Raw genomic sequence first — 19953 nt, forward strand, 5'->3', positions numbered from 1 at the left:
AACCGCTGGACTTTAGATTTAGAGGTAAAAGTTTATAATAAAGTATAAAGCTGGTATCGAAGTCTGAAGTATCCATTAGAGTAAAATAAAAACAAAGTCAAGAATATTTCATTACAATTCAAATTAAATTATATTTTATGAAAATTTCGTTAAAGCTTTTATTTCAGCGCCCGCTTAAATGCCTAATTGATATTAGATTTCACTGAGTTTTATTGATATGTATAAAAGTCAGTAAAATCTACCCTTAAGAGGCCCACTGATTAACAGTCCGCCGGACGGTATCGGCCTGTCAGTTAGAACAAAATTTTGACAGTTCCGAACAACTGACAGACCGATACCGTCCGGCGGACTGTTAATCAGTGGGCCCCTTAAAATAGTACTTTTTTCGAAACAATAAAGCTAAAAATTTTACTCGTATTTAGGTACCTACTCATGTTATTTTAAATAAATCGTCTTTTTTATTTAAAAATAGGTGAGAAATAGGTACAATTAGTGTAAAAATATTAAGTACTTTCAAGATATGACCACTGCAGCAGAACAAAATTTATAGGATACATGACCTAATATGTTAAAATAGGCTAACCGCAAATATTATAATATTGTTATGACTCTTAATGTCAAGTAGTAAGATTTAAAACTGAACAAAAAGTAAACAGACAAATACGTAAGTATAGGTACTCGTATCGATCATTATTAGAAAACATAGTTTGTTTTCGTATTACAATGTAGCAGTGGCCCAATTTAATTAAACTAATTCCAGCCATGTATATTTAAGAATACAAGCGGTAATTCTTAGAGTATTTCGAACTTTAACTAAATAACATGATTCAAATATCATTCTGATGAGCGTGCATTCGAATGTGCGTTCGAATTGGTCTGTTGTAGGTAGGCATAGATGTAAGTAAATTGAGGTAGATATGGTACCAGGCGCACGATCGTGAGCCATTAAATATAGGTTCCGGAACCTATATTTAGTTAGTCGTATGGGTGACGCGAACCTGTCAAGTTGTCAAAATCGTTGGATCAAATTTTAGTTTTGTCAACTATGAACGTCACACGTCTACATAAATAAAAGGTCATTGTAGGTAGGTAACTTGCAACTTTGTAAAACAGAATCTGCAAGCAACAATGGAAGTACATTGTAGTAGAATTTTTGTCTGTTAAGGCGCGTTCTATCTCAACGTCGATCTTTAGTTAAATCGGTATTGATTGGATCATTTTCCATACATCCAATTTATCCAAAAGTTTAAATTTGTCTAACTGGTAGGCCAAAAATGGCTTGTTTACAGCCAGAGTTCGATTAATCAATGAATTTTATGATAATGGGAGGGCTAAATATGTGAATGAAAAGTCTTAGATACGTAGAAAACACCACACATTGTTGACTTTCTTTATCAGATTGTTAACTGGAGTACACTCTGCAACAATCAAACGGAACTATTACACTATTAATGACTACACATCATTCAATAACAAACCATAGCAGTTCGAGTTAAGGTTGAAAATTGTTTGCGAGATTATTTTTAAGGGCAAGCTACACTATCGGTCCGTCATTAACGTTTACTTTGTTTCCGTAGTTCCAGATTTTATGAACGCAACCAGGAATTTCACGGTTTCTTGGGTTAAAATGTAATTGTCACTTCATGTATGTACCCTACCTACCTACTTTAAAAAAATGCCGATTAACAACATCTTGAAAACTTTTACGGATGGCAAATTAAAAATCATTTATTGTCAACCAACAAAGACCCATAGAAACATACCTTACAGTCTAAAATAAAGCTTGACCATGAATATATTAGGTCATTACCTATGAAATTGGCGTTTTGTTCGGAGAATTTCAACGAAACACGAATTTCCATACAATTAATTTTGCGGATATTTTTTTGATGGCTAATTCAAACCAAACAAAATTTTTCCAGTAATTTTTGACACCTTTAAGGTATGTTTTCAATATCTCCATTTCTTGAAAATTGGTACCATTAGAAAAATATAAGTAATTTTAATACTCGAACCGACAGCACATGAAAAGACCTATTTTCAAGGCTTAATTCTGAACACTTAACAATAAAAAATAACAATTAATTGTATGTAAAATCGTTGTTTATTGAGTGCACTGTAGTTTTATTGTAATTGTGTATGTACTTTTGTAAAAAAAAAAAAACTAGGATCAGACTTATATCTATGAACAAAAACGCCAATTTCATAGGTAAGGACCTAATATGATCACGCGCCATGTTGCGGAATTTCACTGGAACTAATTTTTCCATACTATTCTGAAATGTCACCTACATGAGAATAACAGCGCCCTCTTGACAATGATCATATATTACTTGGTCAGGCTTTACAATCTTTACATACATACCATAATTATAATGTTAAAAATTAATAATCATTTTGGCAACACAGTTTTCTGCTTAGGATTCGGCAGATTACCACTGAACCGCCGAAAACACCACACTCTTCGGCCAGAAGTCCCCAGTAGCATAGAGATAAAAATACATAATTGAACATACCTGGGATAACTCGGGGCAAGTTCTAGGGATTTGATATCGATAAAAAAGATGTCGATATAATTAAATTAATACTTCTTCTACAGTCCGTCCCCCGTACTGAGGATCGTGACATCATATCCTTCTGTTGAAGACCAGGTTCCTCCATAGGGTTCTGTTCCCCGACAAGCGCATGGCCTCGTGCAGTTTTAATTGCATAGGTGCCGTAATTTGAGCACACCATCCGTAATTTGAGCACATACACATTAATACATGTGCTCATTGAACATTCTCGATTACAATAAAAAGGTTCGATGTCATATCTAATATCGAGCCTCTTAAGACTTAGACTAGACTCTCTATTGTGACATCCTTTCAATTCTAGTCAATTTTATTTTACTTATTTATTTTATTATATATTAATGAGTTCAATTAATTTTAATGTATTTATAAATCTTGATCTCATTGTCAATTGTCAAAACATTGTGTCAATTATTTACCTATATGTACCTATAATGTTAATTATTAATTTTAATGTACTTACTAACATGTAGCTGTAATGATATGATACTAACAATATTGTATGGATTTTTTTTTTTAATATTCTGAAATAAAGATATTTTATTTATTTTTATTTTATTTAAGATAATAAAAGAAAGCAGATGTCATTTCAATCAAAATGACAATTTACTGTCAGTACCATTCATATCTTAGAGTAAGAACGTTTAGCGGTTTAAAGTGGATATTTATCTAGACGGCAATCATTAATACCGACGAATATGGAAAAAATATTGATTATATATTATAAAGAGGAGAAAATAAGTAATACAGTGAAACCTGGTTAAGTGGGACCTGGATAAGTGAGAAACCTCTATAGCTGGGACTCATGGTGCGGTCCCGACACTTTAGCACTGTATTACCTCTGTTAGTGAGATAAAACGAACCTCTATAACTGGGATTAGTTGTTGTGATTTTATAGTCACATTTACCTCTATAATTGAGACAGAGAGTGTATTTTACCTCTTTTACTGAGACTATATTTATAAGATTACATTTTCCTAATTGTTTTAGAATTTTATACGAATTACCTCTGTATCTGAGATAACGTCAATCTATGACCTCTCTAACTTGGACTTTATTGATCTATTTCCGTATTCTTACACTTAGTCTATCCACAAATTCCGCATTTGCTTATTTGTGTCTAAACGACTTCAAGTTTCATTTAGTTACTTTATGTAGTTAAAACGATCGAAACAAAAGCTGAAATCTTGATAAGTAACAAGAATAAACAAATTTTCATTTAATAAATTTCTAAGACGCAATGAAGTCCGTATCTAATTTAATTGAAAAAATATATCCTTTGGAAAATCATTCAAAATAAATTCAAAGGAATATTTAAACAGACTTAAAAAATATTTAGGGACAAGGATTATTTTACCTAAATATTTAAAGATAATTACAAAATACCTTATTAACCACCTCTATAACTGAGATATATCCTCTATTCTCACCTCTATTAATAGGACCCTCTGTAAATGAGACCGAAATTTATTTATACCTGGCTAACTGAGAGCCTGGGTAAGTGAAATACCTCTTTAAGTGAGACAAATCTGCTCGTCCCTTGAAGTCTCACTTATCCAGGTTTCACTGCATTTATTTATGTCGAATAACATTTAGATGTTGACAGTAACATCGATATATTTTTTTGTCGATAAAATATTTTGCTACATCACTTTCGTATAGATGCTCCGAGTTTTCCCAGGTATGAATTAATTACTAATATATTTCTCTATTCCAGTAGTGCATTGAAGTGCATGCACATAATGGCGTGGTGCGATCGCAGCGCCCTCACCTCGTAACGGTATTTAGTCACTAAAAAAGCAAAACCTTCAGCCATAATAACTTCTCAAGAACCGTAAGAATAGAACCCTTAAAACAACAGGACAAACGTGCGCAAACACGTACAGATTTAAACGTTCAAGTTAACTTCTCAGTTAAGATAACAGTGTAATCTTAATTACAGGCTGTTTAGTGTTTACTTGGAGTTCACGGCTTTGGTTTAGTTTAACTAAGGGTTAACCTTTCATGGTTTAAAACGAGTTATGCGTACTTATTACCTTTCCTGTTATCCTGAATGGTTAAGAAATACTGACGGCGCCTTGTAGAGGGGGCGTAATGCCAGGATAAAGAAGAAACAAAATATATGACTTGACGCGAGACGCGGTGGACAAATACTGGCTAATATACTTCTGGTGGGTGGATAATATACCTACTTCTGTTTATGGGTTAAAAGCCTGAAATAAACTACATATATTTATCTAATTTTTTTTTAATTTTGCTCGGTGTTGCTATGTGACTGAAAATAACTGATAGTTAGACATGTTTATGTAAAAACTCAATATCAAAACTATCAATTTTGCGTTAGCCGGCCCCTCTTAAAAGTGATAGTAAAATATGACTTTTGTACAATGTTAGACCGGGTCGTGTCCGGGCCGAAGCTTCCGGCGCTTAATTTTCTATGACAGATGACAGGTGATCACTTGATGCTTTCCATAGAAAACGAAGCTCCGGAAGCTCCGGCCCGGACACGGCCCGTTCTAACGTGAGTCATCCTTAATGGTGCTTATAAAATCAGTTTTATTTATCAACATCATTGTCGTATCACCGTCAAAAAGTAAAGTACAATTATTAACACGCCACAATGCTAACACATGTAAATGGCAGCTCTCATCAAACCTGACATTTCCATTCACAAGTAACGTTTCTAACCGGTCCCTATACTGGTGCAACTTAGTAAGTGTCATCTAAAAGGAAATGCATAGACCATATGGTTGACTAGACGCTGCAAATGCACGTACATCATTTGTTTTTTAAACCCTACAGAGTACAGACTCGAAAAGGATGAGCCAGAATATCGAGAGACGAATGGGGACTACGTTTATATGAAAAATTTATGTTATGTCAAACTGCAGTTGCATTACTGTTGCGAATGTGACGAATGTCACATTTAAGCCGAGGCGATGGTGGATGACGCAAAAGAATCGTTAAGTTCGGGGTCTCATAAAATAGGTTCTAATTCGTCCCATATTTTCAGGTGCCAGATTTGAGATTGACGGCCCAATTCTTCAAGTACCTAATGCTTATAATTTATGTCACAGCGATACGATACCAATCTGCCAGTGTCAAAAGCGACGTTTTTGGTTGAACAAATGACACTTTTGGCACTGACAGATCGGTATCGTGTCGCTGTGACATCTTGTAAGCATTGTTCGAATTGGGCCGTGGGACTTGACCTGTCAAGTGTCACTTCCTGTTTATTCTCAAGTCTCGCATTCGCACTGAGCCAGTAATCGCTTGGTTTTCATACCTACTAATAAGAGTCCTTGGGGCATCTATTTTAATCTAAGGTCTTTGAGGAAATGCTTTTTTAAAGCCAATCAAACTTTCTCTAACTCCTATTAAACATCATCATCAGATGCGAATATGGGTTTTATGACACGTGGTTTATGGGTGGTTTTGCAATGGAATGTTTGCTTGAGATAGGAATTTCTGAAAGAAATGTAAAAGAAAACATCGATGGATCGGTCTTTGCCCGTTGGTGGTATTTTCTCTTCTTCGCACGGTTTGTTTAATTTTATTACTTCTAGAATCTAGTGTTCCGTATAGGTATAGGTAATCTAAACAAGTCTTGGATGTTATATAAATCAGTTTTAATTTTATTTGAGTACAACTTAATTTCTAATATAAATCAATACAGTCCAAGATTGCAATTTTTGGTGTTCAAACCAGTTGCAGTATATTTCATTAAAACACGTCAAAAATATAAAAGACCATTAACGCGCAAAAGTGTAGAAAATTAGAAATTTTAGAGGTATCAGTAAAACAAAAAATATTCAAAATTTTCAGTATTAATTTGAAAAATTCCTCGGTAAAGAGACACGTTAGGATTAGAATTTAATAAATGCAACCGGAAAAACATTAAGATGACGACCAAACATGAATCAAAACCCTTTTATAACGGATAAGGAACCCTTATAAACCCATTATATCGGCCATGTTTTTATAAAACTACATCAATCACTCCGTGGGCACATACTTCTGTCCGATTACCAGCGGCGCCTTTCCTATGTTTTATAAAAAAACTGGACATGTCCTCGTGAGAAAAGGGTTCCGCGTATAGGAACAATATGAGGGGTCCTGTCACTCCTGTCATAGTAAATATTGTAATCACAGTAAATTTACTGCCATCTATGGACACACGACTAAAACTCAAAATGAAAACGTATAAAATAATCAAAAAAATGTATATATATGGATAAATGATTTTATTATTTTTATATCATTTTGACCCATGTTCATTCACTGATATCGATGTGTTAAAATTGTTAAATATGAAACGGTGTCGTCACGCCATCTAGCCGAGCATAGGCCAAAGGTGTGTGCGCCATCTATCCGAGAATGACTTTTTCTTGATTTCCTAGGCACGTTTTTTTCTTAGACTTTATTCATCTTAAGTATACGAAGTTACATATGTCTTTGCTATTATACACTAGATAATAATACCCTAATAATATACTTCTGTTTATGGGCTAAAAGCCTCAAATAGATGCTTTTTTCTAATTTTGCTCGTCTGATCCCTCAGCTATGTACTTACCTATACTAAAATTATACTGCTGGGGTATGCAGGGTAAAGAAAAATTGACCAAGTCCAACGATACAAAATACAAAATCAATGGTCACCTTACGTGTGACATAGTAAGGTGACCATTGATTTTGTATTTTGTATCGCAGTGTTTATCTGCCCTGCTTATTGTATGTGCAGTACTTGCATGAAAATCATTGTTTAAATAAAGAACTTATTCAAAGAGAACAAGATAAACAATTGCATGACTTTTCAACTGCGATCACTGCATATGTTTTTAGCACGGCAGTTATGGCCTCTAATTATTTTTGTCAAATGCATAGGGATAATTTGCCTTGAATTTGACATAGTGGAGACCGATTAGATTTATATCACAAGTCTAAAATGTAGTAAATGGATTTTAATTGTAGTATGGAATGATTTTCTTATCGGATTTCTAATGCCGTGGTATTAAAAAAGTTACCGACTTTTGTTTTTATTGTTTATTTTAGTTAGGTCATAGAGAAATATAGTAAGAATAGAGTGCTCACTCCATACATCAGTTTTGGTACCAAAAAAACTATTATTTTCGCAGTCGACATCTAGCATCGAGTAGCGGAATTATCAGGGCTATAACCGCGGAAATCGAAGTTCGCAAATTGCGGGCATTTTTCTCTGTCACTCTAATTACGCCTTCATTGGAGTAAAAGAGAAAGATCCCCGCAATTTGCGAATTTTCACGGTAGCCCGTCAGTACCGCTACTTGATACTAGAATTCTCTAGTGTCGCGACTCACGAAAATTGTATTGAACAACAATTTACAACTAATATTAAAAGCAGAAGGTGTTGAAAATAGAGTTCCGGATAATCCAGCGTTACAAAGTACTGATAATTCCGCTTCTCGATGCTAGATATCGACTACGAAAATAATAGTCGTTTTGGTATAAAAAACTGATGTATGGAGTGAGCACTCTATGTATTGTTTTCTCTATGGTTAGGTAGAGTACGTAAATGTTACTTGGGAAACCCAAATAACAAGTAATAATAGGTATATAAATAATATTAAGAAATCCACAAAAAAATTAACAGAGATTCCTATATAAGTATATCTCGAATAGGCAGGCCCTCCTTGTTATTTAGGTACCCGATTAGGGACTTCCCTCAGAACACACATTAAAAGTATTTTACCCAGTAACCTACTCAACTATACTGATACAAATATGAAATAAAAACCTCAGAACAGGTCAATAAATCTGTTATCTTTATCTTCCACAAGGTCAAACTTGACTCCGATCCTCTAAATCTCAAGTTACACCACAAAAATTAAAGAAAGCTGTCATTTTAATAGCACAAACTTATTATTTGCCTGCGGCTAAAACTATAACACGTTTCATCTCATACTTAATTTTAGCCTACTATGGACCAGTAGCGACAATGTAATGGCAAGATTAATTTGGTATCTCTACAATGTTGTTGACACCGTTGAACAAAATTAGAACTAACGTAGTCGCATACTTATTTTACTAAACGCGCGACGCTAGCGACACTATTAACAGCAGATATAACTTTGTGTTTTTCACCAATGCAGGATACAATTTTACATTTGCCGACGTTTTAATTAGGGATTAAATTTGTCCTTACAATTCTCATACTAACTGGCGCTAACAGCGAATTTGAACTGCAAATGTAAATTTGTTCAGAATGCCAGAAACATAACCTATCATAAAATACGGAGAGATAACCCGTCAAATGAGATGTGGGTTTCCAGCCAGTTATGAAGTGATAGCTGTGGAATGTTAAGAGGGCCCTTAAAGGAGCAGGTGATAAGGGGTTGATAAAACAGTAGATTAGCAGGATTCTGACGTATTATGTTACATATGTTAGTGAGTATTTCTGGGTTAAGTTGGGTGATACGAACCCCGTTATCCTCTGTCAATTCTAATTATAATCTAAAATGATCATTATATTAATTTAGTACCCAGTACAGAACATTTGGTGTTGAAACTCTAGGTCCATGGGGTCCCAGCGCGCATAAGTTGTTCGCAGAAATCGCGAAGCGTCTGGTTGACGTAACTGGTGACCGAAGAGCTGGCGGCTACCTCGCACAACGTATCAGCATTGCGATACAGCGAGGAAATGCCGCCAGCATCCTTGGTACAATGCCTCAAGGGCCTATTTTAGATTTAAGCTAGTTATTAATTTCGTTTAGTAGTATCACTGTATATATATTGTATGTAAATAAATGTTATAATTTTAAAATTGTGTGTTGAGTGCACTGTAGTTTTATTGTAATTGTGTATGTACTTTTGTAAAAAAAAAAAAACTAGGATCAGACTTATATCTATGAACAAAAACGCCAATTTCATAGGTAAGGACCTAATATGATCACGCGCCATGTTGCGGAATTTCACTGGAACTAATTTTTCCATACTATTCTGAAATGTCACCTACATGAGAATAACAGCGCCCTCTTGACAATGATCATATATTACTTGGTCAGGCTTTACAATCTTTACATACATACCATAATTATAATGTTAAAAATTAATAATCATTTTGGCAACACAGTTTTCTGCTTAGGATTCGGCAGATTACCACTGAACCGCCGAAAACACCACACTCTTCGGCCAGAAGTCCCCAGTAGCATAGAGATAAAAATACATAATTGAACATACCTGGGATAACTCGGGGCAAGTTCTAGGGATTTGATATCGATAAAAAAGATGTCGATATAATTAAATTAATACTTCTTCTACAGTCCGTCCCCCGTACTGAGGATCGTGACATCATATCCTTCTGTTGAAGACCAGGTTCCTCCATAGGGTTCTGTTCCCCGACAAGCGCATGGCCTCGTGCAGTTTTAATTGCATAGGTGCCGTAATTTGAGCACACCATCCGTAATTTGAGCACATACACATTAATACATGTGCTCATTGAACATTCTCGATTACAATAAAAAGGTTCGATGTCATATCTAATATCGAGCCTCTTAAGACTTAGACTAGACTCTCTATTGTGACATCCTTTCAATTCTAGTCAATTTTATTTTACTTATTTATTTTATTATATATTAATGAGTTCAATTAATTTTAATGTATTTATAAATCTTGATCTCATTGTCAATTGTCAAAACATTGTGTCAATTATTTACCTATATGTACCTATAATGTTAATTATTAATTTTAATGTACTTACTAACATGTAGCTGTAATGATATGATACTAACAATATTGTATGGATTTTTTTTTTTAATATTCTGAAATAAAGATATTTTATTTATTTTTATTTTATTTAAGATAATAAAAGAAAGCAGATGTCATTTCAATCAAAATGACAATTTACTGTCAGTACCATTCATATCTTAGAGTAAGAACGTTTAGCGGTTTAAAGTGGATATTTATCTAGACGGCAATCATTAATACCGACGAATATGGAAAAAATATTGATTATATATTATAAAGAGGAGAAAATAAGTAATACAGTGAAACCTGGTTAAGTGGGACCTGGATAAGTGAGAAACCTCTATAGCTGGGACTCATGGTGCGGTCCCGACACTTTAGCACTGTATTACCTCTGTTAGTGAGATAAAACGAACCTCTATAACTGGGATTAGTTGTTGTGATTTTATAGTCACATTTACCTCTATAATTGAGACAGAGAGTGTATTTTACCTCTTTTACTGAGACTATATTTATAAGATTACATTTTCCTAATTGTTTTAGAATTTTATACGAATTACCTCTGTATCTGAGATAACGTCAATCTATGACCTCTCTAACTTGGACTTTATTGATCTATTTCCGTATTCTTACACTTAGTCTATCCACAAATTCCGCATTTGCTTATTTGTGTCTAAACGACTTCAAGTTTCATTTAGTTACTTTATGTAGTTAAAACGATCGAAACAAAAGCTGAAATCTTGATAAGTAACAAGAATAAACAAATTTTCATTTAATAAATTTCTAAGACGCAATGAAGTCCGTATCTAATTTAATTGAAAAAATATATCCTTTGGAAAATCATTCAAAATAAATTCAAAGGAATATTTAAACAGACTTAAAAAATATTTAGGGACAAGGATTATTTTACCTAAATATTTAAAGATAATTACAAAATACCTTATTAACCACCTCTATAACTGAGATATATCCTCTATTCTCACCTCTATTAATAGGACCCTCTGTAAATGAGACCGAAATTTATTTATACCTGGCTAACTGAGAGCCTGGGTAAGTGAAATACCTCTTTAAGTGAGACAAATCTGCTCGTCCCTTGAAGTCTCACTTATCCAGGTTTCACTGCATTTATTTATGTCGAATAACATTTAGATGTTGACAGTAACATCGATATATTTTTTTGTCGATAAAATATTTTGCTACATCACTTTCGTATAGATGCTCCGAGTTTTCCCAGGTATGAATTAATTACTAATATATTTCTCTATTCCAGTAGTGCATTGAAGTGCATGCACATAATGGCGTGGTGCGATCGCAGCGCCCTCACCTCGTAACGGTATTTAGTCACTAAAAAAGCAAAACCTTCAGCCATAATAACTTCTCAAGAACCGTAAGAATAGAACCCTTAAAACAACAGGACAAACGTGCGCAAACACGTACAGATTTAAACGTTCAAGTTAACTTCTCAGTTAAGATAACAGTGTAATCTTAATTACAGGCTGTTTAGTGTTTACTTGGAGTTCACGGCTTTGGTTTAGTTTAACTAAGGGTTAACCTTTCATGGTTTAAAACGAGTTATGCGTACTTATTACCTTTCCTGTTATCCTGAATGGTTAAGAAATACTGACGGCGCCTTGTAGAGGGGGCGTAATGCCAGGATAAAGAAGAAACAAAATATATGACTTGACGCGAGACGCGGTGGACAAATACTGGCTAATATACTTCTGGTGGGTGGATAATATACCTACTTCTGTTTATGGGTTAAAAGCCTGAAATAAACTACATATATTTATCTAATTTTTTTTTAATTTTGCTCGGTGTTGCTATGTGACTGAAAATAACTGATAGTTAGACATGTTTATGTAAAAACTCAATATCAAAACTATCAATTTTGCGTTAGCCGGCCCCTCTTAAAAGTGATAGTAAAATATGACTTTTGTACAATGTTAGACCGGGTCGTGTCCGGGCCGAAGCTTCCGGCGCTTAATTTTCTATGACAGATGACAGGTGATCACTTGATGCTTTCCATAGAAAACGAAGCTCCGGAAGCTCCGGCCCGGACACGGCCCGTTCTAACGTGAGTCATCCTTAATGGTGCTTATAAAATCAGTTTTATTTATCAACATCATTGTCGTATCACCGTCAAAAAGTAAAGTACAATTATTAACACGCCACAATGCTAACACATGTAAATGGCAGCTCTCATCAAACCTGACATTTCCATTCACAAGTAACGTTTCTAACCGGTCCCTATACTGGTGCAACTTAGTAAGTGTCATCTAAAAGGAAATGCATAGACCATATGGTTGACTAGACGCTGCAAATGCACGTACATCATTTGTTTTTTAAACCCTACAGAGTACAGACTCGAAAAGGATGAGCCAGAATATCGAGAGACGAATGGGGACTACGTTTATATGAAAAATTTATGTTATGTCAAACTGCAGTTGCATTACTGTTGCGAATGTGACGAATGTCACATTTAAGCCGAGGCGATGGTGGATGACGCAAAAGAATCGTTAAGTTCGGGGTCTCATAAAATAGGTTCTAATTCGTCCCATATTTTCAGGTGCCAGATTTGAGATTGACGGCCCAATTCTTCAAGTACCTAATGCTTATAATTTATGTCACAGCGATACGATACCAATCTGCCAGTGTCAAAAGCGACGTTTTTGGTTGAACAAATGACACTTTTGGCACTGACAGATCGGTATCGTGTCGCTGTGACATCTTGTAAGCATTGTTCGAATTGGGCCGTGGGACTTGACCTGTCAAGTGTCACTTCCTGTTTATTCTCAAGTCTCGCATTCGCACTGAGCCAGTAATCGCTTGGTTTTCATACCTACTAATAAGAGTCCTTGGGGCATCTATTTTAATCTAAGGTCTTTGAGGAAATGCTTTTTTAAAGCCAATCAAACTTTCTCTAACTCCTATTAAACATCATCATCAGATGCGAATATGGGTTTTATGACACGTGGTTTATGGGTGGTTTTGCAATGGAATGTTTGCTTGAGATAGGAATTTCTGAAAGAAATGTAAAAGAAAACATCGATGGATCGGTCTTTGCCCGTTGGTGGTATTTTCTCTTCTTCGCACGGTTTGTTTAATTTTATTACTTCTAGAATCTAGTGTTCCGTATAGGTATAGGTAATCTAAACAAGTCTTGGATGTTATATAAATCAGTTTTAATTTTATTTGAGTACAACTTAATTTCTAATATAAATCAATACAGTCCAAGATTGCAATTTTTGGTGTTCAAACCAGTTGCAGTATATTTCATTAAAACACGTCAAAAATATAAAAGACCATTAACGCGCAAAAGTGTAGAAAATTAGAAATTTTAGAGGTATCAGTAAAACAAAAAATATTCAAAATTTTCAGTATTAATTTGAAAAATTCCTCGGTAAAGAGACACGTTAGGATTAGAATTTAATAAATGCAACCGGAAAAACATTAAGATGACGACCAAACATGAATCAAAACCCTTTTATAACGGATAAGGAACCCTTATAAACCCATTATATCGGCCATGTTTTTATAAAACTACATCAATCACTCCGTGGGCACATACTTCTGTCCGATTACCAGCGGCGCCTTTCCTATGTTTTATAAAAAAACTGGACATGTCCTCGTGAGAAAAGGGTTCCGCGTATAGGAACAATATGAGGGGTCCTGTCACTCCTGTCATAGTAAATATTGTAATCACAGTAAATTTACTGCCATCTATGGACACACGACTAAAACTCAAAATGAAAACGTATAAAATAATCAAAAAAATGTATATATATGGATAAATGATTTTATTATTTTTATATCATTTTGACCCATGTTCATTCACTGATATCGATGTGTTAAAATTGTTAAATATGAAACGGTGTCGTCACGCCATCTAGCCGAGCATAGGCCAAAGGTGTGTGCGCCATCTATCCGAGAATGACTTTTTCTTGATTTCCTAGGCACGTTTTTTTCTTAGACTTTATTCATCTTAAGTATACGAAGTTACATATGTCTTTGCTATTATACACTAGATAATAATACCCTAATAATATACTTCTGTTTATGGGCTAAAAGCCTCAAATAGATGCTTTTTTCTAATTTTGCTCGTCTGATCCCTCAGCTATGTACTTACCTATACTAAAATTATACTGCTGGGGTATGCAGGGTAAAGAAAAATTGACCAAGTCCAACGATACAAAATACAAAATCAATGGTCACCTTACGTGTGACATAGTAAGGTGACCATTGATTTTGTATTTTGTATCGCAGTGTTTATCTGCCCTGCTTATTGTATGTGCAGTACTTGCATGAAAATCATTGTTTAAATAAAGAACTTATTCAAAGAGAACAAGATAAACAATTGCATGACTTTTCAACTGCGATCACTGCATATGTTTTTAGCACGGCAGTTATGGCCTCTAATTATTTTTGTCAAATGCATAGGGATAATTTGCCTTGAATTTGACATAGTGGAGACCGATTAGATTTATATCACAAGTCTAAAATGTAGTAAATGGATTTTAATTGTAGTATGGAATGATTTTCTTATCGGATTTCTAATGCCGTGGTATTAAAAAAGTTACCGACTTTTGTTTTTATTGTTTATTTTAGTTAGGTCATAGAGAAATATAGTAAGAATAGAGTGCTCACTCCATACATCAGTTTTGGTACCAAAAAAACTATTATTTTCGCAGTCGACATCTAGCATCGAGTAGCGGAATTATCAGGGCTATAACCGCGGAAATCGAAGTTCGCAAATTGCGGGCATTTTTCTCTGTCACTCTAATTACGCCTTCATTGGAGTAAAAGAGAAAGATCCCCGCAATTTGCGAATTTTCACGGTAGCCCGTCAGTACCGCTACTTGATACTAGAATTCTCTAGTGTCGCGACTCACGAAAATTGTATTGAACAACAATTTACAACTAATATTAAAAGCAGAAGGTGTTGAAAATAGAGTTCCGGATAATCCAGCGTTACAAAGTACTGATAATTCCGCTTCTCGATGCTAGATATCGACTACGAAAATAATAGTCGTTTTGGTATAAAAAACTGATGTATGGAGTGAGCACTCTATGTATTGTTTTCTCTATGGTTAGGTAGAGTACGTAAATGTTACTTGGGAAACCCAAATAACAAGTAATAATAGGTATATAAATAATATTAAGAAATCCACAAAAAAATTAACAGAGATTCCTATATAAGTATATCTCGAATAGGCAGGCCCTCCTTGTTATTTAGGTACCCGATTAGGGACTTCCCTCAGAACACACATTAAAAGTATTTTACCCAGTAACCTACTCAACTATACTGATACAAATATGAAATAAAAACCTCAGAACAGGTCAATAAATCTGTTATCTTTATCTTCCACAAGGTCAAACTTGACTCCGATCCTCTAAATCTCAAGTTACACCACAAAAATTAAAGAAAGCTGTCATTTTAATAGCACAAACTTATTATTTGCCTGCGGCTAAAACTATAACACGTTTCATCTCATACTTAATTTTAGCCTACTATGGACCAGTAGCGACAATGTAATGGCAAGATTAATTTGGTATCTCTACAATGTTGTTGACACCGTTGAACAAAATTAGAACTAACGTAGTCGCATACTTATTTTACTAAACGCGCGACGCTAGCGACACTATTAACAGCAGATATAACTTTGTGTTTTTCACCAATGCAGGATACAATTTTACATTTGCCGACGTTTTAATTAGGGATTAAATTTGTCCTTACAATTCTCATACTAACTGGCGCTAACAGCGAATTTGAACTGCAAATGTAAATTTGTTCAGAATGCCAGAAACATAACCTATCATAAAATACGGAGAGATAACCCGTCAAATGAGATGTGGGTTTCCAGCCAGTTATGAAGTGATAGCTGTGGAATGTTAAGAGGGCCCTTAAAGGAGCAGGTGATAAGGGGTTGATAAAACAGTAGATTAGCAGGATTCTGACGTATTATGTTACATATGTTAGTGAGTATTTCTGGGTTAAGTTGGGTGATACGAACCCCGTTATCCTCTGTCAATTCTAATTATAATCTAAAATGATCATTATATTAATTTAGTACCCAGTACAGAACATTTGGTGTTGAAACTCTAGGTCCATGGGGTCCCAGCGCGCATAAGTTGTTCGCAGAAATCGCGAAGCGTCTGGTTGACGTAACTGGTGACCGAAGAGCTGGCGGCTACCTCGCACAACGTATCAGCATTGCGATACAGCGAGGAAATGCCGCCAGCATCCTTGGTACAATGCCTCAAGGGCCTATTTTAGATTTAAGCTAGTTATTAATTTCGTTTAGTAGTATCACTGTATATATATTGTATGTAAATAAATGTTATAATTTTAAAATTGTAAATTAAGATTTACTTTTTTAAAGTACTTACATATTTTGGTAAAAAGAATTGATAGGTACTTACATATTTTAAATATTTTAGCTTTAGTTATCTTAATTGTAGTTTTATATTCATTTTTATAACACTTATTATATTTTAAATGAGTTTCAGATATTTTGGAATATTGGGGACTTATTTTGTTAGGTCATATCTCACATATCTGTCATAAGAGCGTTTCATATACTTATTTTTGCGCGCTGCTTTGCTCAAGATTAAGATCTCATTCATTATTATATGTTTACATTTTTAATGGACCCGGGTATGTCCTTAAACTACGTCCAAGACCACCGGTGGACGGGCAGCAGCGTCCCTCAAATTCGGTGTACTCGACTGCGATCGCCAACCCGCCTGCCAAGCGTGGCGATTATGGCATACACCCCCCAAAGGGGGAGGCCTATGTTCAGCAGTGGACGTCTTATGGCTGACATGATGATGATGATGATGACATTTTTAATAAAAGCATCACCCTCCTTTGCGTCGTGCAATCGGGTATATATAGGATATAGGTACTACTTAGCAAATACTAAAGCCCCAGTACGATCTAGTTTACATTTGAAAGAATTGACACTTGACACCACACTCTTGACACCTTAGGTGAAAGGTCATAAGGGAGCGGTTCGACCGGCGGCGATAAAGCAACTAGATGTCGATTATTTTCATACGCATGTGTAAATGTAGATGTTGTATTCCGTGTAACAAAAGACAATACCTGGGCAATTTCACTTAAAAGTGTACCATTTATTTTATTCGAAAATCCATTTTTTTGGGTTATTTCTACTCAGAATCACGAGGACTATCGATATAAAAAGAAAAAAAATGTGTCCCCGAAAAAATGTCAGTTTTCACATTTTCACATACATTTTGTATGGACCGTCACAAAACTGACACCCAAAGTTTATCATTTTCGCTTTCCCTTCCAAGCTTCCAACAGATCTCGAAGGCGGGTTCCTTGACCCAAAGGGTTCTGTCGATTTATTGGTTGTTGCCATTGTTTCAATCGCTTCTCGCTTATTGTTTATTGCGGCTATATATATATTATCCCTGCGGCTAACACTGTTCTCCCCAGGTGAAATAGTATTACTACTGAACAAGCATATAGCCCCTAAAAACAGTACAGACGTCTATGGCATATCACCTAACCTACTTCGATCAGCCGTACTACCTATTGCACCAATCGTAGCCTACCTATTTAATTCCTGCATCAGAGAGGGTACGTATCCTATGCCTCTGAAAAAGGTGAAAATATCGCCCCTTTACAAAGGTAAAGGGAAAAAGTTCGATATGAAGTCTTACAGGCCGATATCCCTGGTTCCTGCCATCAGTAAGGTTCTAGAGGTAGGTTTAAACAAAAGGCTGCTATCCTTTATCGAACAGTGCAACGTGATGACTGAGAGACAATACGCATACAGGGCGGGGCGCGCCACCACCGACCTGGTGCGCGAAGTGGTGTGGCGCGTGCTGAGCGCGCGCGAAGCGGGCCAACACGTAGCGCTGCTATGCTGCGACCTCTCGCGCGCTTTTGACACCGCAGACCACCAGCTCATAGCCGACAAGCTGAGTTTCTACGGTATTCGCGGCCCGGCCTTGTCCCTGCTAACATCATTCATGTCTCACCGCTCGCAAGTCGTTGTTGCGGAAAACGGAAAGATCACATCATCTGAGATGACGAATGTGATGGGCGTGCCGCAGGGCTCGTGCCTGTCGAACACTCTGTTCAGTTTATTACTCAACGACCTGCCCACCGCAATACACGACGCAGAGATATATATGTATGCAGACGACGTTGCCGCCATAGTTACTGCGCCGACCACGCGAGAACTGGAACACAAGTTAAACTCCGTAGTCCAGAGGCTTGAGTTTTGGTTTAGACTGAACGGCTTAGCCTTAAATAGAGATAAAACTTGTTACCTCACATTCCAGCTCAATGGCACGGCGCCGTCGCCGTACTCAGTCACTGCTGAACAAACCGCCCTGCAGATGGTCCAATCGGCTAGACTACTAGGCTTCCAAATAGATAGCGGCCTCATCTGGGACCAACATATCGATGAGATATGTTCTAGGCTTGGCCGAGCATGCTTTGCGCTCCGTCGCCTCGCGGGCACCGCGTCCCGTAGCGTCGTGCTATCGTGCTACTTTGCGACCGTCCACAGCCTCATCACCTACGGCGTGGAGCTGTGGGCGCGTGCTGCCGATGCCGATCGAGTCTTCAGGATGCAGAAGCGGGCGGTACGCGCTATTGTGGGTGTGCCTGATGACGTGTCGTGCAGGGAGTTATTTAAAGAATTGGATATTTTGCCTCTTCCCTGTGAGCACATTTTCCAAGTTGCTCTCTTTACATATAAACACTACGATGCGTTTAGACAACGAGGTGTGAACGAATCCCGCGCGATGCGTAGCAACAAGCTTGCCCATCTCCTCGTCACTCCCGCACACAAACTGCGCAAATCAGAAAAGTCGGTATACATCTCGGGCCCGTCTGTGTATAACAGACTACCTAACGAAATAAAAAGAGATGCAACTTCTGCGGTGGTCTTCAAAGCTAGATTACGCAAGTGGCTTCTTAGTCATATATTTTATTCTGTAAACGAGTTCTACCAACTCCCTACTATATAACTTTCTAGTCAGTATTTTAATGTTTTACTGTAATATTTAAATCAAATAATGATACAATTCAATTTAATTTATCTAATTTTAAATTAGATATAGACTGTACCTGACATGTAACTTGGCGTTATTAATAAAGTATTTGTATTTGTATTTATTTGTATTTGTATTTGTTGGCAGTGACACACATGCCTAACCCTTCCTTCTCGAGAAAGCGGGTTCCTTGAACCCTGTAAAGGGTACCGTTGATTTATTGATTGTTGACATTGTTACGAACACTTGCACTTTTCCGGGTTAAGTGTTATTTGTAGTAAATAAGTGAGAATTAGAACGATGCGAATGATATTGTAGCAGGAGACGGTTTTTTGTTAACGATTGAAGACACAGAAAAAAAAGGTAATAATATACTATACTTTCTAACTTAGGTGCCAAAATGACACTAAACATCCCAAGTAGCACAGATAGCTCTATAACTACTCACTTTTAGTTCTATCTAACGCTCTGTGCGTATTAAGACACTTATAAGAGCACACTCGTGGTCCTACAGCTGTATAATAGATCTCAGTGATATTTATATAGCTTAGGGCTGATTAAAAGCTGCATTACGGCTCTGAAAACTTTACATTAATACGCAAAGAGTGATATAAAGGTATATTTGCTA

General features: G+C 36.1%; 1 protein-coding gene across 1 annotated transcript; it reads left to right on the top strand.

The window, feature by feature from the left end:
- Positions 1–18071: 18071 nt before the first annotated feature.
- Positions 18072–19301, top strand: LOC134800706 (uncharacterized). The gene has a single exon (XM_063773215.1). It carries the CDS (start codon positions 18072–18074, stop codon positions 19299–19301), a length of 1230 nt encoding a protein of 409 aa, XP_063629285.1.
- Positions 19302–19953: the final 652 nt, after the last annotated feature.

This window comes from Cydia splendana, chromosome 2 (genome assembly GCF_910591565.1).
Source record: "Cydia splendana chromosome 2, ilCydSple1.2, whole genome shotgun sequence".
Classification (NCBI taxonomy): Eukaryota; Metazoa; Arthropoda; class Insecta; order Lepidoptera; family Tortricidae; genus Cydia; species Cydia splendana.